Source organism: Palaemon carinicauda, chromosome 6, assembly GCF_036898095.1.
Source record: "Palaemon carinicauda isolate YSFRI2023 chromosome 6, ASM3689809v2, whole genome shotgun sequence".
In the NCBI taxonomy this organism is placed as follows: domain Eukaryota; kingdom Metazoa; phylum Arthropoda; class Malacostraca; order Decapoda; family Palaemonidae; genus Palaemon; species Palaemon carinicauda.
Window position 1 is genome coordinate 148,659,927 of NC_090730.1, and position 26,765 is coordinate 148,686,691.

The window sequence follows — 26,765 nt, forward strand, 5'->3', positions numbered from 1 at the left end:
AGGAGTCTGTCTTACATAACTGTTACATAATACCTTGACTTTAAGTGTTCTCTTTTAAAGAGAGATTGAAGAGACTGACGATATTACATAAGGAAAATTTTGAGTCCTTGTGTAATGATGGCTTTTTACGTTTCTACTGTTATGAAACTGTCCTCTATTTACTGTTATAAATTATAACTAGGAATATTATTCTTTTAATGTTTTCTTCAGGGGACTCCCCTGCATTGCTATTTATGCAAAAATGTGTAACATACTGGTTTGAAGTGCTCTTCCAAAGAGGAATTGAGGACCAATAATGTTATAAAGTAATACTTCAGAGATTGGACACCAAAGAACTAAAATAAATTGTCGACTAAACAAATTTACAAATATTTTTTGACCAAGAAATAAAAAAAAACTTGAAAGAACCTGTATGGACTTTGACAAAGGGAACAGTCAGTTTGAACATAGCCCATGTTCAGTTCAGTCCAGCAACGTAATATAGTTAAATTTTTATTACCTTTTTTTTGTGTGTGTTTATCCAAACACAACAGCAGAGATGAAATGTACATAGAGTAGGAGGAAAGAGGGAATCCTGTCTAGTTCAGCGATACATGTACGTACTGTATCAGATAGGTAAATATCTGACAAAGGAGTACCCAGCAGAGCAAGCGATTTATTAATTAATGCGTGGATTCATCTAGGAAAATTCTTCGTACAGGCAAAAATAATCCTCTTGATAAGGTTTTTCATTAAAAATTCCCAAAAGGAAATAATATTCAGTACCAAAAAAGGCAAATGCAACAAACAGAAAATCCCTGAAGGACAGCTACCCAACTGTTTTAGCACCACTAACACCACCTCTTCACCACCTTCCATTCAAAGTCATCCTCTCTCATTACTAAATATTAATTTATTCCTGATTTATTCATTTATTCTATTAATTATAACTGGTTTTTGGTATGTTTTTACTTACTCAACTATAATTTAATATTGTAAATTTTGTGTAAAATTGGCCCATAATAGGAACATCCCTGGGTGGAGAGCCAATTACATAACCATTTATTCTAATGGAGAAAGTTGATTCAGTTGCTTGAATAATTTGGTGTTCTAACAGTTTAAAGAATTAAGTTTAATCTCAAAGTTACCACAATACAAGTCTAATTTTTGAGCCCTTGTGTAAAATATACTTTTCTAGATTTTTCCTTGCTTAACATGGTTGCATTACATCAACTGCAAAGTTGAACACATTTTCCATTAAATTGAACACCACCTTATATCACAATGTCAACAGATCAAAATATCTAATAATAAACTACACACCAACAGTAATGCCCCACCTTACGTCATTAATTAATTCCACAAGATCCAACGTAATTTGATATTCGTCCTATAAAGTGACTTGCATGATCCAATCATTATATAAGAACCAGATACCTACAATAGCAATCTTCCATGTAGAGTACAGTTCTGTACTATACAGCACTTTATTACCACTTTCTCAAAATACATTCATAAGGTCGGGTAAAAGCGTAGTGGAATTTATTTTTGTATTTTATACTTAAGGATGAGTGAAAGTCAGAACTGACGTTATAATGAACAGACATAAAGAGGGGTATTACCGTTGTGCTTTTCCTAAGAAAAGTGGTAATATATATACACCGGACCTTCTATTTCCTGGACTAATTGGAGGGAAGTATCAGTCCAAGGAATTGACCTAACCAAAGGACAGTCAACTATCTGTGTTTAGTACTGTATTTGCCATTTTTTTTAATTTATACTGTATTACACGACCACTAAATTTGACAAAAAATTGTCTGAAAATTGGCCAAAGAAAGTATCGAAACTAAATTTAGAGTTTGAAATCACTAAATACAGTGTAATGTTAAAAAGTGCAAGTCAAAACTAAAGTTTAGCATTAGAAATCAGCATATGATGCTGTACAGGACCATACTAAATATTGGCAAAGAATGCAGGTCATAACATGAAACTGAAGTTAGAAATCATGAAATAATACTGAACAGTATATGTTACGAAATTATATCAACAATACTATGATAATTATATGCGAGCATTTTCTCCACACCATCAGCTTAAGATACGACAAAAAAAAAAAAAATATAATCTGTAATTGCAGTTGTTAAACTGTACCTTAAATTGATAATAGAAAATTATAAAAAGGCTTAACTGAAGCTCAGTTAACAAAAAACCATGATACAAGACTTCTTTCAATACATTTATGTAAAGTATAACCGCTTTGCTATGAGGCCGCGGATCCGCTACTCAGGCTACACGAGAGATTTGTCACCAGATATACTGTACATGCTTAATTACTGTAATAACCTACATTTCCATGTTTATTTGTTTTACTACTGATTACATAAATTTTCAAAAGTAAGCTTTATTTCCTATAGTATTTCACTCTAAACAACCGAAATATTTTTTCCATTCATTGTCTAGTGATTAAAGTATAGAAAATTTTACAGGAATTTGTTTTATATATTTTTCTATCATTTAATAAAGCACTGAGATTGTGTTAAAAAACTTTATATTCATTGAAGTGGCTATGTTATTACATAACAATTCCCCGATAAATAGCTGTCGAAAGGTATCAAATTACTAGTCAGTAATAATAGACTTTACATACGGAAATGTCAAGTACAGTACACACAAAGAGCGAGTTTTTTTTTGTTTCTTTCACAGACTTAAAACCACAAATTCCTCACCAGAATTTACGATATGGCAATGTTAATCCAATTCTTAAACTTGGGGTTCTTTAATATAATAAAGGAGTTTTGAAAAAGTTAAATCTTATTTTTGGGGAAGTACTGTGTGGTCTCAGAAAATTCTTGTTGAAGGCTAGAACAGGGAATCCAACAAGACTTAAATAGCAAAGAAATATTGTTTCCCCTGCTCTAGGGCCAAGGTATTAACGTGCGAGGCACAGACTCCATGTATATAGATGAGAACTCTCTAGTTCAGGCTCATTTGAACTTGCCATAGCACCTCAGTAGCTGAAGGTCATCTGCTTTGAGTTATATCATACACAGCAACCCAAAAAAGAACCATTGCTCCACTCCTTGCCATCGTACCTACATCACAACAAACACCCAACCACCATTCATGATCAAAGGTATTTAACAACACCACTCTAGTTTGAGGTTAGAGAGGGAGGGTTTTGGAGACCAAATAGAACCTCCCGTAAATAGGGCTTTTCCTTTGTCAAAACTCCTTTTTTGTGGTTAAAGTGCTATGTGGCCTCCAATGGCATAGTGCCAGAATACTAATATGTCCACTAGTGCTCATTCCAGGATCACTATCTGCCACCAAGCCCTACCTACAACTCCTGTGCATGTTCCAGAGAGTAAGAAGAGAAACTAACATGTCCAACTCCTACCTCACAAGGGTGACTGAAGAATACTGTCTACCTAAAGGGCCTGGTGACGAGGCCCTGAATGCACAATTACTACGCATGCATGTTGTACTGCTTGGATTTGTTTTAGGTAGTGCTTAATAAAAACCCAAAGTCCAGACAAACCCATAAAACTCTGGACGTCTTGAAATGATCTAATGGCAAAGAATGCTATTTGAGAGGCATTTTACTCATATTTGTGGTTTTTAGGGATGAAGACAGGATCAGGGATCAGCTTTTCAAAGAGGGGAGATAATCAAGATAAGGATAGCCTCTGTTGAAAAGGGCTTCTTGGTCTAGGCATTTTTAAAATGGGCTACGTTCTAAACATAAGGAGCTTTGAAAATATAATTTTAAGATGGACTCCAGACAGAAGTTGCCATTTAATGACTCAAGAACCAAGACCCCATCTCTGAATACTTTTGTTTGTGTACAAGGAGACCCAGAATCAGGACCTTGGATATTGCAATAAATTCTCTGCCTACTGCAAAGGCAGCCAAAACCTGCACTTTGTCATCAAAACCTGCTCCACAGGAGGATGACTACAAAGTCATGCCCACTAGAAAACAGGAACAAAGAATCGAGATTCACATTCTGCTAGCTCATAAACCTGCCACAATTGCAGCCATGTGTACCAGAGCTGTTCAGCATGCTACTGTGTGGATTCTCCAACTACAGTACAATCAGTCAACCAGAAAAACAAAATTGAAAGGTTAGAAACAACAGCCAAGCTTTGTTTAGCGCACAGAGTATGTCTCAATTGGTCTGCAGATGAAATCTAAGTTGCTTATCAGTGAACTGGCAAGGGGGCAAAGTTTACTCATCACCCACCAGTAACTACAGACACCTTGATATAAATTTTAACAGCAGAGTTCCAGCTAGGCTAAAATCATAATCCTATTAAAGGATGTGGGCTTGTATTCATGTAGGAATAAATCTTCAACACTTACCATAATGATAGTAATAAAAATTGAAGAAAAAATTAATAAGAAGATTAGGAATAAAAGAAATTTGCAGTTGGAAAAGCACTCAAACCCACATTTAAAGATGCTAGATCAAGGAGAGGCTTTTCAGCAAGTAAAATTGGAGGAAGGGGGCAACCTCAATAGGAAGGTTTCTACTTCCTACTAATATAAGTGCCATCAAGCATCAACACTTATGATGGGTATCAAATTTACGGCTAATACAATTCCCCTTACACCCTTCCCATCAATCTACCAATACCGTAATCCCCTCTGATCATTAGTTTCCAAAGGCTTTGGTCAGTCCTGGCCACTCTCTTCCCAATCATTTACCTTGCACTGATATATGTATATATAGTATAACACTTCATAGAACAATCAAGCCACTCAGTTATTAGTTTTGAAAGGCTTAATTCGTACATATCCCCTACCTTGGTGATAAGGCCCAAGAAAAGTAAACGACTGTCCTTGCGTAACTCATTGACAATTGGATTTTGACTAGCCATACAGTACTACATTGGATCCTTCTCTTTGGTTACGGCTCATTTTCCGTTTGCCTACACATACACAAAATAGTCTGGCCTATTCTTCACATGTTCTCCTCTGTCCTCATACATCTGACAATACTGACATTACCAAACCATTCTTCTTCACTCCAAGGGTTAACTGCTACACTGTCACTGCTCAGTGGCCACTTCCTCTTGGTAGGGGTAGAAGAGACTCTTTAGCTATGGTAAGCAGCTCCTCTAGGAGAAGGACACTCCAAAATCAAATCATTATTCTCTAGCCTTTGGTAGTGTCATAGCCTCTGTACCATGGTCTTTCATTGTCTTGGGGCAGAGTTCTCTTGCTTGAGAGAACACTCTGGCACACTTATTTTCATGTTACCGTTCTAAAAATATTCTATATTAATTGTCAATTACTTCTCTTGTAGTTTCCTTATTTCCTTTCTTTACTGGACTTTTTTCCCTATTGCAGCCCCCAGGATTATAGCATTCTGCTTTTCCAACTAGGGTTGTAGCTTACCAAGTAATAATGATAATAAATAACTAATAAATAATAATAATGAACAGAAACTAAAATTGAAGTGTTTCAAGTTACTAGCGATGACAGTTATGGAGTAATTATGGCTAAACTAATGGCATGCCAATCTGACACCCTTCCTCCCCAAATAAAGGAATGAGTGTTATTCAATGAATTATAAAAAAAGATAATTATAAAAGGTAAAAATAATTATTGTATAATTACAAAATTTGAGCCCTTATAAAATTAAGGATCATAGGAGATAAATCTATTAAATATTCTATATAACAACTAAATCGGATGAAAGCTATGCTGGTCAACGTGTATTATTTTTAAAATATTGTACAGTATATGGTAGCCTCACCTTTGAATAAGTCCCTTGGCTGTAACTTTCAATTTTTTCCTTGACCTTCTGATAACGTTGTCTATACAGTGGAGGTGTGAACACAATGGAACTTTCCGATATCTCCAATACACCAATATTTTCATCCACAAATTTCAATTTTTCTTTGGTTTCCATGGTTTTCCTGTAAAAAGAATACAATACTTGTAATTATATTAGAAGAACTAGTATTCGCCATATTAGCAAATGCAGAATAAGTAAATGTGTAAAATATGTTATTTTCCTTAGTAAAATAAATTTTTGAATATACTTACCCGGTGATCATGTAGCTGCAACTCTGTTGCCCGACAGAAAAAACCTACGGTCGGGATACGCCAGCGATCGCTATACAGGTGGGGGTGTACAACAACAGCGCCATCTGTCGAGTAGGTACTCAGGTACTTCTTGTCAACAAGAACCAATTTTCTCCTCGGTCCACTGGGTCTCTATGGGGAGGAAGGGAGGGTCCTTTAATTCATGATCACCGGGAAAGTATATTCAAAAATTTATTTTACTAAGGAAAATAACATTTTTCAATATTAATCTTACCCGGTGATCATGTAGCCGATTCACACCCAGGGGGGTGGGTGGAGACCAGCATACATGTTAACAATAGAAGCTAAGTATCCCGTATTTCATTTTAGCAGTTATTCAAAATAACAAACAAAATAAATAAGTACCTGGTAAGGAAGTCGACTTGAACAATTACTCTGCCTTTTAAGTACGTCTTCCTTACTGAGCCTAGCGATCCTCTTAGGATGCTGAGCGACTCCTAGGTGCTGAAGTATGAAGGGCTGCAACCCATACTAAAGGACCTCATCACAACCTCTAATCTCGGCGCTTCTCTAGAAAGAATTTGACCACCCGCCAAATCAACCAGGATGCGAAAGGCTTCTTAGCCTTCCGTACAACCCAAAAACAACAATTAAAAGCATTTCAAGAGAAAGATTAAAAAAGGTTATGGGATTATGGGAATGTAGTGGGTGAGCCCTCACCTACTACTGCACTCGCTGCTACGAATGGTCCCAGGGTGTAGCAGTTCTCGTAAAGAGACTGGACATCTTTAAGGTAAAATGATGCGAACACTGACTTGCTTCTCCAATAGGTTGCATCCATTACACTCTGCAGAGATCTATTCTGTTTGAAGGCCACTGAAGTAGCGACAGCTCTAACTTCATGTGTCCTTACCTTCAGCAAAGCATGGTCTTCCTCATTCAGATGAGAATGGGCTTCTCTAATCAAAAGTCTGATGTAATAAGAGACTGCGTTCTTCGACATCGGCAAAGCAGGTTTCTTAATAGAACACCATAAAGCTTCTGATTGTCCTCGTAATGGCTTTGTACGTCTTAAATAGTACTTAAGAGCTCTTACTGGGCAAAGTACTCTCTCTTGTTCGTTTCCAACCAAGCTGGACAGACTTGGAATCTCGAACGATTTGGGCCAAGGACGAGAAGGGAGCTCGTTTTTAGCCAAAAAACCAAGCTGTAAGGAACATGTAGCCGTTTCAGATGTAAATCCTATGTTCCTGCTGAAGGCGTGTATCTCACTCACTCTTTTAGCTGTTGCTAAGCAAACGAGGAAAAGTCTTCAAAGTGAGATCTTTAAAAGAGGCTGATTGAAGCGGTTCGAACCTTGCTGACATCAGGAACCTTAAAACCACGTCTAAGTTCCAACCAGGTGTGGCTAACCGACGCTCCTTTGAGGTCTCAAAAGACTTAAGGAGGTCCTGTAGATCTTTGTTGGTGGAAAGATCTAAGCCTCTGTGGCGGAAGACTGCTGCCAACATGCTTCTGTAACCTTTGATCGTAGGAGCTGATAGGGATCTTACATTCCTTAGGTGTAAAAGGAAGTCAGCTATCTGCGTTACAGAGGTACTGGTTGAGGATACTGAATTCGCCTTGCACCAGCTTCGGAAGACTTCCCATTTTGACTGGTAGACCTTGAGAGTGGATGTCCTCCTTGCTCTGGCAATCGCTCTGGCTGCCTCCTTCGAAAAGCCTCTAGCTCTTGAGAGTCTTTCGATAGTCTGAAGGCAGTCAGACGAAGAGCGTGGAGGCTTGGGTGTACCTTCTTTACGTGCGGCTGACGTAGAAGGTCCACTCTTAGAGGAAGAGTCCTGGGAACGTCTACTAGCCATTGCAGTACCTCGGTGAACCATTCTCTCGCGGGCCAGAGGGGAGCAACCAACGTCAACCTTGTCCCTTCGTGAGAGGCGAACTTCTGCAGTACCTTGTTGACAATCTTGAACGGGGGGAACGCATAAAGGTCTAGATGGGACCAATCCAGAAGAAAGGCATCTACGTGAACTGCTGCTGGGTCCGGAATCGGTGAGCAATAAATTGGGAGCCTCTTGGTCATCGAGGTAGCGAACAGATCTATGGTGGGCTGACCCCACAGGGCCCATAGTCTGTTGCAAACATTCTTGTGAAGGGTCCATTCTGTAGGGATGATCTGACCCTTCCGGCTGAGGCGGTCCGCCATGACGTTCATGTCGCCTTGAATGAACCTCGTTACAAGCGATATCTCTCGATCTCTTGACCAGGTGAGGAGGTCCCTTGCGATCTCGAACAACTTCCTCGAATGAGTCCCTCCTTGCTTGGAGATGTACGCCAAGGCTGTAGTGTTGTCGGAGTTCACCTCCACTATCTTGCCTAGAAGGAGGGACTTGAAGCTTCAAGGCCAGATGAACTGCCAGTAGCTCCTTGCAGTTGATGTGAAGTGCTCTTTGATCCGGATTCCACGTGCCCGAGCATTCCCGACCGTCCAGTGTCGCACCCCAGCCCGTGTCCGATGCGTCCGAGAAGAGAAGGTGGTCGGGGGTCTGAACAGCCAGTGGTAGACCTTCCTTGAGAAGAATGCTGTTCTTCCACCAAGTCAGTGCAGACTTCATCTCTTCGGATATAGGAACTGAAACCGCTTCTAGCGTCATGTCCTTTCTCCAGTGAGCAGCTAGGTGATACTGAAGGGGTCGGAGGTGGAGTCTCCCTAACGCGATGAACTGGTCCAGCGATGAAAGCGTCCCTATTAGACTCATCCACTGTCTGACTGAACATCGGTTCCTTTTCAGCATGCTCTGGATGCATTCTTGGGCTCGACTGATTCTGGGGGCCGACGGAAAAGCCCGAAAAGCTCGACTCTGAATCTCCATACCTAGATAGACTATAGTTTGGGATGGGACGAGTTGGGACTTTTCTATATTGACCAGGAGACCCAATTCCTTGGTCAGATCCATAGTCCATTTGAGATTCTCCAGACAGCGACGACTTGACGGAGCTCTTAAAAGCCAGTCGTCCAAATAGAGGGAGGCTCTGATGTCTGCCAAATGTAGGAATTTGGCAATATTCCTCATCAGTTTGGTAAACACTAGAGGTGCTGAGCTTAGGCCAAAGCACAGGGCTTGGAACTGGTAAACGACCTTCCCAAAGACGAACCTTAGGAAAGGTTGGGAGTCTGGATGGACGGGGACGTGAAAGTACGCGTCCTTTAGGTCTAACGAGACCATCCAGTCTTCCTTTCTGACCGATGCTAGCACCGACTTCGTCGTCTCCATGGTGAACGTCTGCTTGGTGACAAAGACATTGAGAGCACTGACGTCCAGCACCGGTCTCCACCCTCCTGTCTTCTTCGCTACTAAGAAGAGACGGTTATAGAAGCCCGGGGATTGATGGTCCCGGACTATGACTACCGCTCCCTTTTGTAGCAAGAGAGACACCTCTTGCTGTAAAGCTAGCCTCTTGTCCTCCTCTCTGTACCTGGGAGAGAGGTCGATGGGAGTAGTTGCTAGAGGGGGCTTGCGCAAGAATGGAATCCTGTACCCCTCTCCGAGCAACTTCACAGACTGAGCGTCTGCACCCCTGTTCTCCCAGGCCTGCCAGTAGTTCTTGAGCCTGGCTCCCACTGCTGTCTGGAGAGGTTGGCAGTCAGACTCTGCCTTTTGAGGACTTGGAACCCTTCTTCTTTTTGCCACGTTGACTATCGGCACGGGTACCTCCTCTGCTGGAGGTTCTGCCACGAAAGGGCGGAATGAACCTAGACGCTGGTGTGTCCATCCTAGGTCTAGGCACGGAAGGTAAAGCTGTGACTTTACGTGCGGATGACGCCACCAGGTCATGGGTATCCTTCTGGATCAACGAGGCGGCAATCCCCTTGATCAGCTCTTCAGGAAAGAGACACTTGGAAAGCGGAGCAAACATCAACTCTGACTTCTGACATGGTGTGATCCCCGCCGACAAGAAGGAGCAAAGGTGATCTCGCTTCTTAAGAACTCCAGACACGAAAGAAGCCGCAAGCTCGCCAGACCCATCCCGAATGGCTTTGTCCATGCATGACATGATGAGCATGGCAGAGTCCTTATCCGAAGGGGAGGTCTTTCTGCTTAACGCTCCCAAACACCAGTCCAGGAAGTTGAAGATCTCAAAAGCACGAAAAACTCCCTTCAAAAGATGGTCCATGTCCGAAAAGGTCCAGCAAATCTTGGAGCGTCTCATAGCCAGTCTGCGGGGAGAGTCTACCAGACTTGAGAAGTCGCCCTGGGCAGAGGCAGGAACTCCCAAGCCGAGATCTTCTCCCGTGGCATACCAGACGCTAGATTTGGAAGCAAGCTTGGTGGGGGGAAAGATGAAGGACGTCTTCCCAAGTTGCTTCTTGGCCTGCAACCACTCTCCCAGTACCCTTAAAGCTCTCTTGGAAGAGCGCGCGAGTACGAGCTTCGTAAAGGCAGGAGCTGCTGACTGCATGCCTAAAGCGAACTCAGAGGGAGGCGAGCGTGGGGCTGCAGACACAAACTGGTCCGGATACAACTCCCTAAACAGAGCAAGGACTTTCCTAAAGTCTAAGGAGGGAGGCGTAGTCTTGGGTTCGTCTATGTCGGAGTGTTGATCGTCCAAATGAGCAGCTTCGTCGTCATCAGATATTCCTTCATCCGAAAGCTGAGGAGGAAGCGGCAAAGGAGTAGAAGAAAGCTGAACGGCTGAATCCGGCAGCACGGGTGCATGCGTAGCTGCACTGGATCCAACATCATGCCGCTGCTGGTCAGTCTGAGAGCTGGCAACAACAAAAGCGGAGTGGAGGTGCGTGGTGGGGACTGCCGTGGGTTGCGGAGACTGCCGCATTGCGTCAAAACACGGCAGCTTGACAGCACCTTCCCACTGCTGATGCGGTAGCTCACGCATGTCAACGGAGGGTGCCGCATGTCGGCTAACGTCAACATGCGTCTGGCAGGGTCGACTGCGCATCGGTGGTGGAGCTCTCACAGCCGGAGTGTGGGAGCAGGCAGCCGCAGTGTCAGCTGAGCGCACAACCATGGCAGGTTGTGGGTTAACGGGAGCAGCTTCAACCTTCTCAGCACGATACTCCTGCATGAAGGAAGCTAGTAGAGTCTGCATAGACTGCAGCAAAGACCACTTAGGGTCTACAGCGGATGGTGCAGCAACAGACGGAGTTAATGCCTGCTGCGGAACAACTCTACCTCTCTTGGGAGGTGTGCAGTCTTCGGAAGACTGCGGCGAGTCCGAACTGACCCAGTGGCTACACCTGGGCCGTTGGACTCGCTCGGAAGGGACCTTGCGCTTGAGAAGTCGTGAGACCTTGGTCCAGCGTTTCTGACGAGAAACTACTTCCGCAGACGAGGAATGAATGGGCTCACTCGTCTGGTTGTGGGTGGGACGATCTCTGCAAGATACGTCCGCAACCACTGAGGGTACATCTGTACGCTGATCAAGGCCTGTCGAACCCTTTGGTCCTTCGACATTGCTTCTCCCCTGGGCTTGGGAGCTTGCAAGAGGTCCCGGACTGGGAGGACGACTGGCACGAACAGATGCACCCTCATGCGTAACACACACTTTTCACAGCACTTGCACTCACTACACTTCCCACTGCACTTTTCTCCTTCAACTCTTTGACGTCGGCTAAGAGCTGATTGCGGTCATTCGCTAATGACTCAACTCGGTCACCAAGAGCCTGAATGGCACGCAACATGTCCGCCATCGAGGGTTGCTGCGAGCTAGTAGAAGGGTCGGGTGTAACCACTACAGGGGAAGGAATAGGTTGAGGGGCATGGGGAGAGGAAAAATCAAAAGAGCGAGAAGAACTCCTCCTGATCCTATCCTTCTCTAGCCTACGTGCATTCTTAAGGAATTCTTGAAAATCGAATTCCGAAAGCCCAGCGCATTCCTCACATCGATCTTCCAATTGACAGGCTTTACCCCTACAATTGGAACAAACGGTGTGAGGATCGATAGAGGCCTTCGGAAGACGCCTAGAACAGTCCCTAGCGCTACACTGCCTGTACTTGGGGACTTGAGTAGGGTCAGACATCTTGAATCAGTCAAAGGGGGAAATCCAAAATCTATCCAAGTCGTCAACAAATAATCCAAAATCTAATCAATAAAGCTTGATAAGGTATTGATGATAACTCCTGTACAGCGAAAGCTAATAACTAGAGAGAATACATCACCAAATAGCGTGAAAATCAACTCCAGAAACAACAGCGTATCAAGTAGGTCTTGCCGGTGGCACGACAGAGAAAATTGGTTCTTGTTGACAAGAAGTACCCGAGTACCTACTCGACAGATGGCGCTGTTGTTGTACACCCCCACCTGTATAGCGATCGCTAGCGTATCCCGACCGTATGTTTTTTCTGTCGGGCAACAGAGTTGCAGCTACATGATCACCGGGTAAGATTAATATTGAAAAAAGTAAAATGGCATACATGGAAGAAAGGGAACTAATACAGTTGTTAGGAGAAAAAGTAAGAGATAAGAGAAGAACTTTTACAACTCTAGTACGAAGGTGTCCTTATCCCTCGAGCAATAACCTACAACCTGGCCATATGTTCAACCATACCATAGGAAGTGTTTGATGTATGGATAGAAACATAGGGGAATCAGTGACTATACATACTCATATAGAGCAAACAGCTCTGTATTCACTTAGAACAAAGAATACACCACTTTTAAAGCAATCCTCCAGAAAAAACAATGCGTATGTATAATGTCGTGCACAAATATGTAATATGTTCGTGTAAAATAAATTGTAAACTAGGAGTCTGTAACTACTAACAAAATATACATTATTTACTTTACTAATTGTCTGGCACATGAATAAGAGAGATAACGTCAAGTTTGTAAAATTAACTTATACAATACTGTACACAATTTAAGTCACCCGGTTTCATTACAAGCAATAAAATGACAAACTTTGAAGTATTTCTGTTTTTCATAGCAATACAAACCCGAACGGTTGGGGTTGGGAGAAGGATTGTATTGGATTGGTAACAGGAAATTAGTTGACCTAGCATATGCTGATGATGCTGTACTTATTAGCAGAACACCACAGGACTTGCAAACCTTGCTTACCAGAATGTATGAAATACTGTATCACATGAGGTGGGGCTACAGATAAATACTGTACGTAGAAGAAAAAAATTATGAGCACTGAATATACACTAAGATGAAATATCATTAGGCACTATGATCTCTAATTATTATTATTATTATTATTACTAGCCAAGCTACAACACTAGTTGGAAAAGCAAGATGCTATAAGCCCAAGGGCTCCAACAGGGAAAAATAGCCCAGTGAGGAAAGGAAATAAGGAAATAAATAAATGATGAGAATAGATTAATAATATATTCTAAAAACAGTAACAGCGTCAAAACAGAATGTCCTATATAAACTATTAACGTCAAAAACAGATATGTCATATAAACTATAAAAAGACTCTTGTCAGCCTGGTCAACATAAAAATATTTGCTCCAACTTTGAACTTTTGAAGTTCTACCGATTCAACTACCCGACTAGGAAGATCATTCCACAACTTGGTAACAGCTGGAATAAAACTTATAGAATACTGTGTAGTATTGAGCCTCATGATGGAGAAGGCCTGGCTATTAGAATTAACTGCCTGCCTAGTATTACGAACAGGATAGAATTGTCCAGGGAGATCTGAATGTAAAGGATGGTCAAAGTTATGAAAAATCTTATGCAACATGCATAATGAACTAATTGAACGACTGTGCCAAAGATTAATATCTAGATCAGGAGTAAGAAATTTAATAGACCGTAAGTTTGTTCAACTAATTAAGATGAGAATCAGCAGCTGAACACCAGACAGGAGAATAATACTCAAAACAAGGTGGAATGAAAGAATTAAAACACTTCAGAATAGATTGATCACTGAAAATCTTAAAAGACTTTCTCAAAAAGACAATTTTTTGTGCAATTGAAGAAGACACACCTAATGTGTTTCTCAAAAGTAAATTTGCTGTCGAGAATCACACCTAAAATTTCAAAGTGCCATACAAATTTAAAAACATTATCAATACCGAGATCCAGATGTTGAGGAGCCACCGTCCTTGACCTACTTACAATCATACTTTGAGTTTTGTTAGGATTTAACTTCATACCACATAATTTGCATCATGCATTAATTTTAGCTAAATCTCTATTGAGGGATTCACCAACCCCAGATCTACATTCAGGGGATGGAATTTATGCAGAGTGTAGCATCCTCTGCATATGCAACAACAGGCCGGCGTCAGACAATGCACCATCTGTAAAAAGAATAGTATATGAGAAACTGTAATTCTCTTAATTAGGGGCGGGTCTGGAGGACCCGGGCCTAACATAGGTCTAACACAAGATTAGAGCTTAACTGTACTATTCTTTAAATGGCCTAACATAGGTCTAACACAAGAAAAGAGCTTAACTGTACTATTCTGTTAAGTAGGGGCGGGTCCGGAGGACCCGGGCCTAACATAGGTCTAACACAAGATTAGACTGTAAAAAATAAATAAAAAAAATTTTTTTATTTTAATTTTTTTTTTTTTTTTTTTTTTTTTTTTTTTTTTTTTTTTTTTTTTTTTTTTTTTTAGGGGCGGGTCCGGAGGACCCGGGCCTAACATAGGTCTAACGCAAGGTTAGAGCTTAACTGTAATATTCTTACATAGGGGCGGGACCGGGGGTCCCGGGCCTAAACATAAGTCTAACTTGAAACTAAAGTATAGCCATCCATTCCGGTCAAGCCGGGAGCATAAAAAAGGATGCAATAACAAGGAATTAAGACACATAGTGTCTGATTTCCCGGGGTGGGGTAGACCCCGGGCCGGGAAATAAAGGTATATTCAATACCAATTCCTTTTTAGAGACTCCGGGGTAGTGATCTGTCATATATAATCATCATAGGAAATGTTATAAAATAATAGGGGGGAGGAACTGTAACTAAGAACTGCCAATCGAACCCGGAGGGTTTCGTATAACATAAGCCAGAATGAAAAGTGAATATAAAATAGGGTGCACCGGGATCCAACTCTGTTGACCGGTGGCCAACCAAACTAGACAGAGACTAAACCGCCGGGCCACCCGGAGGACAAAGTCCATAAACACTTAACTACCCCCTCTAAAAGGAGGGAAGGCAACGGTCCCTTAGTGGAGGGGGGGAGAAGCCTAGCCTCCCACCTAGCTAGAGGGGGAGCGTGGGGGAGGATCACGTGATACGAGGCAGCAGGGCTACCAACTGACGATCCCCAACAGACAGATCAAACGGAGTAATGGCACAAATATTCATTATAATAATAATAATAGCGTTAAATATATGAATAAACACATAGAAAATTTTTGGGCAAGGCATGCAACATAAATAATTAAATCACAAAAGACACACCTGATGGCTAAAATAACATTGCCGCCTTAGCACGGTCGGCAGCCATAGCGATACGTAAATGATATCGGCCCAAAAATTGAACCACGAGGATTCTAAACGCTAAATAATGAATATTCACAATAACAAATAATATTTGATAATAAAAATAATACACATAGTAACACCGCAAGTGAAAATTAAAAGCTCTCAAAAACAGGAGTACCAACTGTAGTGAAATCAAGCAAGATCGGTATGAACGAAGAGAATAACTCCTATAATATAAATATTAAACGATCTAGATTGCTCAAAACACAGTAAAACCCAGCTTGGTACTTAACTTAGACGGTGTCTCCTGGGAAACCGACGAAGAAGCCATAATTCACTAGAAAATATCCAAAAATCGAGAGCACAAGAAAAATGCGGGTTACTGCACAAGTTGTGCTAAACGGAGTTGGGTTCTGAGCGGATGCATTGTAGTAGTACCGAGTGAGGTTGAACGGCTCTCCTCTATTGGGGTTCTCTGTCGTGGATTAATCTAAATAGTGCGGGACCTCTGGATTATACGCCCAATTTTATACCGACACCATTAGGTGAGCGAGCTAGTTAACCTAGCACTCCTTTACATTTTTTCTCTGGTATATTTAGCAGTAAATTACCTAAGAATAAGTGCTTAAATGGAGCTTATTCACTGGGCGGCACAGGTTCGAGCCCAGAAATAGATTTTTCCTACGTCAAAATCCCTTTTCTAGGCCAAACCACATGTCATGTGTATATAGTATGAAAAGTAATGAGCCAAGAACACTACCCTGTGGAACACCGGATATCACATACCTATACTCACTATGGTGCCCATCAACAACTCCTCTTTAAGATCTACTACTTAAAAAAAATCAATAATAATGCTAAGAAACGACCCACCCACTCCCAACTGTTTGAGTTTGAAAACAAGGGCCTTATGATTAATACGGTCAAAGGCAGCACTAAAACCAAGGCCAATCATACAAACTTCCTGACCACAATCAAGGGATTTCTGTACAGCATTGGAGATTGTAAGAAGGGCATCACATGCTCCAAGGCCTTTACAAAAACCAAATTGCAAACTAGGGAGTAGATGATTACCTTCAGCAAACCTATTAAAACGTTATGCCAGAAGACGTTAAACTTTTGGAGATTGTAAGAAGGGCATCACATGCTCCAAGGCCTTTACGAAAATCAAATTGCAAACTAGGGAGTAGATGATTACCTTAAGCAAACCTATTAAATCGTTTTGCCAGAAGACGTTCAGAAACTTCTAGATAATATGGGAGTTATGGAAATTGGGCAGTAATCAGTGGGACTTGAGCTACCACAAACACATTTACATTGAGGAGTAACATTACCAATTCTCCAACAAGTACTAAAAGCTCCTCTTCTTGCAAACTTGCACAAAATAACAACTTTGGAGCTAAGAAACCTGCAGTCTTTATAAAAAACAAAGGAAAAATACCATTTGGGTTTACACCTCCATAAGCATCAAGGTCCATGAACAGAGCTTTAATCTCACGAGATCGAAAAGCTAAAATAGTTAGTTTAGCCTCAGGAAAACAGGAATGAGGAAGTTAAGTTTTTCATTACTCTGTTTACTGTCAAAAAAATCAGCCAAAAGGGTTGCCTTTTCCTTTGGACAGTGAGTGACTGAGCCATCTGGTTTAAGTAAAGGAGGAACTGTTGCATCTACACCAAAGAGTGCAGATTTAAGGGTAGACCACTATTTATGTTAGAGTTGTACCAGAAAGGGTTTCTTATGGTTAAATTGTACTCCTTTTTAGTTGAGGCCTAAACTCTGAGCAAAAGCTCGAAGCCGAGTATAGTTGTTCCAGGTCAAATCTGATCTGTTACCCTTCCAAAGATGATAGGCCTTCTGCTTCTCCAAATAAGCACGTATACAATCATCATTGAACCACGGTTTGTCCTTCACTCGGTACCTTAGCACACGAGAAGGGATACACCTATCAATTATGTTGACTAGATTCTCATTCAAAGGGACAACAGGATCTACACTACTATATAATTGTGACCAATTCAAGCACAAAAGATCATGCAAAATCCCATTCCAGTCTGCTTGGGATTTCATATAAATTTTACAAGAGTATGATATATCAGGGACAGGCTGCTCAGTCTTCACTACTAATGAAATCAAGGCATGATCAGATGTACCAACTGGAGAATCAACCTTACTAGTTATAACACCAGGGTGTCAGTGTATACGAGGTCCAAGCAATTACCAGACCTGTGAGTAGCTTCATTTATGATTTGCTCACAGCCTGATTCAGAGGCAAAGTCTACAGCTCTTAAGCCAAGGCGACCGGTAGGAGAGATAGAACTTAACCACTCCCTATGGTGAGCATTAAAATTACCAACAAAGACAAAAGAAGCCTTTCTATCATCTTCTTGTATCTTAGCCATAATGGTAAGAAGACAATCGAAGATAGAATCATCCATGTCTGGATTCCAGTAGATCGAACACAAATAAAAGTTGTTATGCCTGCCACAAACTTTAATTATATGAATCTCATGACATCCACATTGATAGCAGGACTTGTGAGAAGCAGGGTACTCGGTCCTAATATACACCACCATTCCCCTGGCCCTAGGAATGGCATCACGTTTCAACATTATCTGTTTCTTAAACCCAATTATAAGGAGCTCAGATGGGTGCCTCATATTAGAAACCAAAGTTTCTGAGCACAAAAGAATATCATACTGTCTGGACGCAACTGTAAGGTCTTGGATATTTGTATGAAGACCACAAATATTGCAATACAGAAGACTACATTGACGAAATATAGGACGTACTGGTCCCGGATTTCACTCAATGTCTCCAGACAGCATAAGAATTAATAGAAATAAAAAAATGAGACATACTTAAAAACTAGATTTACAAGAATTATAACAAAAACAATATGTACAGAATTATAAATAAAGTGATTGATTGTACCCATAGACTATAATAAAAAAATCAGGAAAAACTGGTCAACATGGAGGAGCCGATACACCATGCAAGGCTAAATAACCTCCAGGATAGCCACTTCAACTGAAGGAAGGACAGTAAGGATGGTTTCAAGAAGAAAAAGAATCAGAAAAAGGAAAAGACAACCTCTTGAAAAACCACCAGGCATCCATGGCCCTTCTCTTAAGCCTGCCCAACACAGCATTTAAAAAAAAAACAAGTGGAAGAAAAATAAAATAAGATAGAATAGTGTGCCCGAGTGTACCCTCAAGTAAGAGAACTCTAACCCAAGACAGTGGAAGACCATGGTAGAGGCTATGGCACTACCCAAGACTAGAGAACAATAGTTAATGTTTACCCGGTAACTTTGGAGTTTCCTTCTCCTAGAAAAGCTGCTTGCCATAGTTAGAGTCTCTTCTACCATTACCAAGAGGAAAGTACACTGAACAAATTGCAGTGCAATAATTAACCCCTTGGGTGAAGAAGTGTTTAGTATCTCGTTGTCAGGTGTATGAGGAAAGACTAGAATATGTAAAGAATAGTCCAGCGTCTTTAGAATTTGAGTTTAATGAAAGGCCAATCAGACAATGGCAAGATTGAGTAAGATTTGGAAATCAAATTGCCTGAAATTACATATAAAAATCAGGCAACATTAGTTTTGTGAGATCGTTAATACTGTATGGACACAAGTCGTGGTATGACAATGAAACAATGGCCGATAGATTTTGTAGATTTGATAAAGCCCTCAGAAGAATGCAAGTTAAATGGAAGGACAATATTAAAAATGAAACTATAAGAGATTACTCGAGTGCCGTATGTGGACTACTGTACATCATGGCGAGGGGCAGATTGAGACTGTTTGGGCATACTTTAAATACTTCCCAAGGGAAATTAGTTCACCTAAATTCCAACTGGGCTCCAAAAGGTATTAGAGTTGGAGGACACAGATCTATATGACTGAGGACTAAGAAGCATGAAGTAGATGATGAATGGCGAAGTATGGATTTAAAATCTAAAGATAGAGAAGACTGGCGAAATCTAACCAAGGCCCTTGTGTCAATAGGCATGGGAGGAGATGACGACGATGACGATACAAACATGTCCTTTACATAGTATATATAGCAGTGAAAGCTGGAGTACACTGTTAAAATTTATAACGAAGTGTAAACAACCGACGGGTAGTTACAAGTTAGTAGCGGGGAAAGCATCGGCACCCCCATATGTCTCACTGACAAACCACTTTGATTGCAATGGGGACTTTCTAGAGGGTTACCAATGGTAGGCAAGTATGGGTAAATTCCTTTTAAATTTGTCCATTTGTTGCAATACAATCATTTACATACTCATCCTAGGGCGGGAGGAAGTCCCTGTTCCAACTGGCTGGAAACTTATCCTGGAATGTGTATCCTCATGTACAATGTAGTAGAGTGAAAGATCCTTACAACTCTTGTACCAGTGGTATCGCAATACCAGCGGGTCCATGGCCTGTGCAAGAAAGGGTAATGGGAAGAATTACTCTTGTAACTTTAGGATGTAATGGGTTTGCCATATGTACGGCATTCATATATTGCCGGGTTTGCCTAGTTACATCACACGTCCCCTCACAAGAACCGAGAGGGCAAGACTTCTATAACATGGTATAGAACAGCTACACGTTAAGTGAGGCTTACCTGCAAACAAACTGGATCCCGCTGATAGGGTAACGGATGCTGTGCTCAAAGAGGGGAAGCCGAAGGAAAAGAAAAGGAGCGTCATTCTTACGTTCACCCCAGACTAATGCAACATAATTTATGTCCTCAATATGGAGCTAATGGTCACGTGAGAGGGGCTTGGGTAGATATACTACTTACAGTGCAACTACAATAGATCCTAGTGAGATATCTAGGAACCTGTGAGTCAAAACTTGCAGGTAGTAGGCAGTGAAGGTCATTTGAAGTTTCCAAACAAACGCTTAAAGGGCCTGTGCCACAGATTCTTTCCAAATGCTAGGGTTGTACTGATAACCCCAACATTGTGGTCTTTGACTAGTGTCCTCTTAAAGAGGAAGGTGACGAGAGCTTAACAGTGCAATTAATGACCTCACTGATCCAAACAAATTGTATTCTTGGTCACCTTATTCTTAACTCTTCCAGTACTTTGGAAGAGATATTGCATGTGGTGACGAGCTGTGCGTGTTCCCTCGAGATAACTCGCAGGACAAAAACTGATCAACATCATCAGTTACCTCTTTAAGGATAGGGATACGAAAAGAAGAGAACCTGGAATCGGGTAGAGATGGGTTCTGGGATCACTATCATTGGTTACTTCCCAGAGACGTGAAATCTGAAAGATGTAAATCTTGGGTCCGTAACCGCCAAATTTTGAGTCTTCTAAAACGAACTCGTGGACAAAGATGAAAGAAACCTGGCCCCATCCTCTTGAATAAGCGATTTCATAGGAAAGACCATGTAGTTCACCGACACTCTTAGCCGACGTCAAGGCAAGCAAAAAGACAGTCATTAGAGTGAAGTCTCTGTCATTGGCTTGACTCTGAGGTTCGTATGGTGCTCCTTTAAGGGAACGCATGTAATCTAACTTTCGACAGGGGACAAGCTTACTCAGAGCTCTATATAAACAGACATCTCTGCAGAAGAGGAAATATGAACTGAAAGACTTTACTCGAGGCTAAGCAATAGCCTTTTACGGCCAACACCAAGCAGAGTTTTTCCTCAATTTATTATGCAAGGATTCAAATATTAAGGGGAAATAATAAGCTGAAAATAATTCCATATAAATGATGAAAAAAAGGAAGATAAATTGAAGGGATAAATTATTATTATTACTTGCTAAACTACAACCTTAGTTGGAAAAGCAGGATACTATATGCCCAGGGGCCCCAACAGGGAAAATAACCCAGTGAGGAAAGGAAACAAGAAAAAAATATTTTAAGTAACAAAATTAGAATAAATATTTCCTATATAAACTATAAAATCTTCGACAAGAGAAATTAGAATAGTGTCCCCAAGTGTACCCTTAAGCAAGAGAACTAACCCAAGACAGTAGAAGATCATGGCACAGAGGCTATGGCACTACCGAAAACTAAAGAACAAAGGTTTGATTTTGGAGTGTCGTCCTCCTTAGGGGGCTGCTTACCATAGCTAAAGTCTCTTCTACCCTTACCCAGAAGAAAGTAGCCCCTGAAAAATTACAGTGCAGTAGTTAACCTCTTGAGTGGAGAAGTATTGTTTGGTAATCTCAGTATTAGGTGTATGAAGACACAGGAGAATATGTAACGAATAGGCTAGACTATCCGGTGCATCTATAGGCAAAGGGAAAGTGAACTGTAACCAGAGAGAAGGATCCAATGTCGTACTGTCTGGCCAGTAACAGGACCTCATAACTCACTAGCGGTAGTATCTCAATTTAATGTAATAAGAAAGTATAGAGGGAAATCCTATCAACGTAAAAATTACGGTAATCTTAACTAAATTAGTATACAGTAACATTAAATTAAACTTAAATGAATAGTTAAATTTTTATGGATTTAAGATTGTTGAGAGAATAATGAAATTTAGAAGTATATTTGGAGTTATATGATTTAAAAGAGTTCATTAAGGAAAGAATGTAAAGGTATAAACAAGTTTGTACAGTATTCTAAAATACAATTACCGTAATAAAACCTACAGTACAATTAGCGGTCTACTTGAAAAATTATTTGTGGAGTTAAGGGACTCCACGTATGCAGTGGTTAGTTTATTAGGGGAGCTAGAGTTCCTTAACCCAACAGCACCAATAGTAAGTTTTTTTTCCCCTCTTCATGCTGTTTTCTGTTATCTAACCCTTGCAATGACAGGGGGGCTGACTGTAACAGTACTTCCAGGAACATTTCCTTGTGCGGAACATTATAAAATGCATAATAATATAGGTCACAACCCCAATTTGTGTTGAAACTATGGTTTTCCTATAAATTTGTCCTTCAAATGATTTTGGAATTCTATTTCTATTGAAAACCAGTAGTTTTTAGATACAGGGGCCCTTCCTTGAAAAACATGTGGGGGGGTGGGGGGGGGCACAGTGAGAAAAAAAGAATTTACAGTGCGGAACACAGAAAATAAGATACTGTAAATTACATGATTAATCCTAATGGTACATTCGGATCTTCTGATCTGATTATATTAAGTGGAGTAAATCATAGATGGATAATTCACAGGTTTGAAAGGAATACAGCAATTCGAATCAGGTTAGGGGTAGAGTCTAGAAGTGGCAAAGCCCTTCCTCGTCGGGTAAGGACCCAGTGTCCTGTCACATTAGGGTAAGCTATATGGAATTTGGGCGACATAGTTAAGCTCTGGAGTAGAGGAAGCCATAGTTTCATTAATGGGTTGAGAGGAATTAATTTTACCATGAAACCTTGAACTAGCATTTTTTCTTTTCAGAGCACCTCCAGATCAGTATTCCCTGCTGAATTTGGCATCATGCGTTCATGTAACCAACAAACGCTATATAATAAATTTAGTCTGCTTTCTAACTCAATTTTTAGCTTCTTTCTATCTTTATTCCCCTGTTAACTACACAACAAAACATCAACATAAGTAGGTTGACAGTTATTATTTCCTGGCCAAAAGTCATGAGTCTGACAGCCATCTTCTCACCGCTAGGGGTTCAATCATAAAATGGTGCAACATTAGTTAGGACATTGAAACTAGCAGAATTCAATATATCTTTGCAAACACTATTTTGCATACCATATATTTATACTACTGGCTTAGTTACAGAATTTAATAAAAACACCCGCTTTGCTCTTGTCTTCACACCCCATAATCATAGGAGGTTCCTTCCACCCGGCTCTGAAAAAACTGTGAAAGGTGGTGCTTCTGTCATAAGTTACTTGTTCAAACAGAATAAAGGGCCTAACATTTTATAATCTAAACCTCTGATATTTATTTTCAAAACAGTATTGGGATAGGCAATATAATCATTGCTCTTATTTTAATGATCATCTTAATAAAGAAAGGATATGGTAGAAATGAGTTTGGTATAATTAGTATGATCATTGGAAATGGAAGCAGTCCATGTTCGAACACGTGCTAAACGCAAAACTAAACTCTCCTCTTTGTTAAATGTGTAGCCTATTCCCTCCTTTAAGTTTGTAAAATTTATAATGAATTAGCTCACAGGGCTAACGCACATAGTGAAACAGTGCGCTTACCATAATAGAAGTGAGAGTTTAATTGTGAGCGAAGGGAGCAAACGACAGAGCAAAAACCAATAATTAATTAAAGTCATAAGCTTAACTAAGCAAGGAAGTATTTGCAATACGATTAACACTGCTACAGAGGTCATAGAAAAGGGGATGGAAACCCCCTTTTTCTGTGTCCGGAAGTCCTAGCAAAAAAAGCTCAAGCGTTTGGACAGTGTTTCATTACTGTTACTAGGTTCTGATTATGTTAATTTTTTTTTCTTTATTACAATGACCGACTGAAAGCTTATAAAAATGTTTATATAATCAAACAAGGTAATTCTATACAATAGCTCCACCAGCAAGTTATAAAATCTAAATACTTTCACTAAAATGAGGGAAGTCCAAGGTTTCATTTGAAATATGCATCTAAGCGGAGCTAGGTCTAGAAGTGGTTTAAAAATCAAAATTAAATTTGACCCACTTGAAAAAAACCAAGTCCCTCTACTTCATAGCTCACTCAAATTCCTCTTCACACTCCCGCTAGATAAGGATACGGTTACTAGGTTGGGTTAGGTGGTTTGGTTTGGTTAGCTGGTGGTCCTGTTCATTGCTAACTCTACATGTGCCATAATACCTACAGTGTATTGAAACTGATTCTTTAAATCATTCCCCTCCCAAAAACCCTGGATTCCCCCAAAATTGTTAAGGTTAACAAATAGGGTAAAAACAAATAGGGTAAAAACACAGTTAAAAAGATCAAAATTATTAGTGGTAGAGCTACTGTATAGAATTACCATAAACACAATTAGACAAATACACTGCATTTTCAGGCGTTTCCATCGTAATTTATGACGACACCTAAGGTAGTCGACCCACCATAACTGGACTATAGATTTCTGCCAAGAATCCTTATCAAAAACGTTCATAACACCACAAAAAACATTACAAACCAGTCTTATCACCTATAAACCATTTATTGCACAATTATATACATAATTCAACCATACCAGGATTACCACAGGGTTAACTAGTGACCGCATCCTTATTTAGTTGGGAACTTTACCCTAACACTACAGTAACGAACCATCCCAATGTCAATCTGCCCTTTCAGAAACAAGGGCCTTTGTATATCAGCGGGCAGTTCCTCCGTGCATAAAAATGGACACCAACTAACCTAAACTTCCCCGCACTAACCCAACCTACAAGCCATGTCCTTACCTACATACCTTACAGGGCTAGGGCTACCGCCCCCTGCGACTCCCCTTACACCGTCGTATTCTTGGTCAGCCGACATCATACATACAGGAGGCCGCTATCATACATACACCCCAAAAAAAGTTTGATGTTCGGATCTGCAGACAACCGATGTATCTCAATATCCAAAAAACATTGTTTTTGGGGATTCTTTTTTTTCTTTAAGTGGTCAACTATTACTGTCAGTCCTCAGCCCCCAATATATCTACCGACAGCACAAACTACCGGTAATAATAGAAACACCATAGCTTCTACTAATAAAATGTAGAAGACTAAAATCAAAATTTTATCTCCTAAACTATCAAGAATACCACGTCTGTCTGATCTCCAACGGCGGTGTACTAGTAGATATTTACCAAGCCTAGTTAATGGGACAACCTATACACCCTTCCTGCAGTCATTTAGGATTCAGCTAGATGCGTTGCAAATGTAAAGGTAAAACGGTAATATAGCATAAAGACTTAAACAGTTACATTATTAACACAACACAATGGGCTACCAGGACAAGTATTCCTTTAATATATTACACTCAACAAGCCTTATCGTAGCATGAACGATTGGATCTTAGTCAACCCCATCTTCACATATCCACAAAATACTTACCAATTCTTCTGTGACACGTCTTTACGAATATGTAGTTCGATACAGTACTGCTAGCTTTTCTTTAACAGATGCCAATTCATCAAGTGTGTTGTTACACGGTGATGACAGAGAAGAAAGTGGGGTAATATCTCTTTAGACGTGGACGCACTCACGAGTAACGACCTGACAAGCAGTAGCAGACGTCTCTGGACTCGTAAACAATATGACTATTATGAACAGGGTTGCCAAGTTTTCTAAATGAGAAAAGGCCAACTTCTAATCAACAAAGCTTTAAAAGGCCAACCCATCAGTAAAAATGGTCAACAATATAACATTTAAGGCCAAACTTTTATTTTATGATATTGCTAACGACCAACCAATTTAAAAAAAGACAAATTTGTAGTTTTTACCTGAAAAAGGTCAATCTGACAACCCTGATCATGAATACGATAATCCAAACATTATACCTCTCAATGGGAACCGTTCCATTTAGTACATTACTCAAGTAGGTGAATATATATGCATTATTTTCAGGTGATTTATATAAAAAAAGTGTAGAAATAAGAATAATTATTATGAAAATTTTATTATAAGCCATTGCATTTATTACAATTGTTTGTGTTTTTTTTTTACAAATCTAATATTTAAGAAAACCTGATTCTGAAGAAACGTAACCAAAGTAACCTTTGTAGTTCTTCGCTTCTTATCTGCTGTTGTCTACATCATTTATGATCTACATGCTGTCTACTTCAAGATATTGCCATCTTAATTTTATGAACAAGACGCCTCTCTCTCTCTCTCTCTCTCTCTCTCTCTCTCTCTCTCTCTCTCTCTCTCTCTCTCTCTCTCTCTCTGTCGCTTTACTGTTATAAGCAAGCGGTTGTGATGCCATAAAACTAGAGTCAAGGGACAACTCTCTCTCTCTCTCTCTCTCTCTCTCTCTCTCTCTCTCTCTCTCTCTCTCTCTCTCTCTCTCTCTCTCTCATATTATAAGACCAACTGTCGCACGAAGTTGCCTTGCAGGAACATCTTTATATTTCCCCCCCCCCCCCCCCATACACTTATTTTGCAAATGGCGTCGCTGAATAGCATTTGATCTAAGTAGTCAAATCTACAACATCGCCATATTAAATAATCTAAAAAATATTTCAAATTGAAAGTTTTTTTTTTTAATTAAAGTACAAGCAGCACGTTAAGCGATCAAATATAAGTTTCCATAACATAACAGAATTCTGTCAAAATCTCCCGCCCGCTAACTACCGGAATACAACTTCCAGAAAACTGTTAAGTATTGAGCCTTACGATGGAAAAGGCGAGGCTGTTAGAGCTAACTGTGGATTGGGTAATTAACACGTAATACGCCATAGATATCTTAAGCTGCG

The 26,765-nt window shown here is 40.4% G+C and overlaps 1 protein-coding gene across 1 annotated transcript in view; it reads right to left on the reverse strand.

The window, feature by feature from the left end:
• The window catches only part of Hen1 (Hen1 methyltransferase), a 41,653-nt gene extending 16,077 nt beyond the window's left edge, over positions 1 to 25,576 (reverse strand). The window contains exons 1-2 of the mRNA XM_068375516.1: positions 25,405 to 25,576; positions 5,741 to 5,903 (exon numbers count right to left, since the gene is read on the reverse strand). Of these exons, the coding sequence (XP_068231617.1) occupies positions 5,741 to 5,896 (156 nt within the window). The 5' untranslated portion in view covers positions 5,897 to 5,903; positions 25,405 to 25,576. The remainder of the gene's footprint in view (positions 1 to 5,740; positions 5,904 to 25,404) is intronic.
• Between the last annotated feature and the right edge of the window lie 1,189 nt (positions 25,577 to 26,765).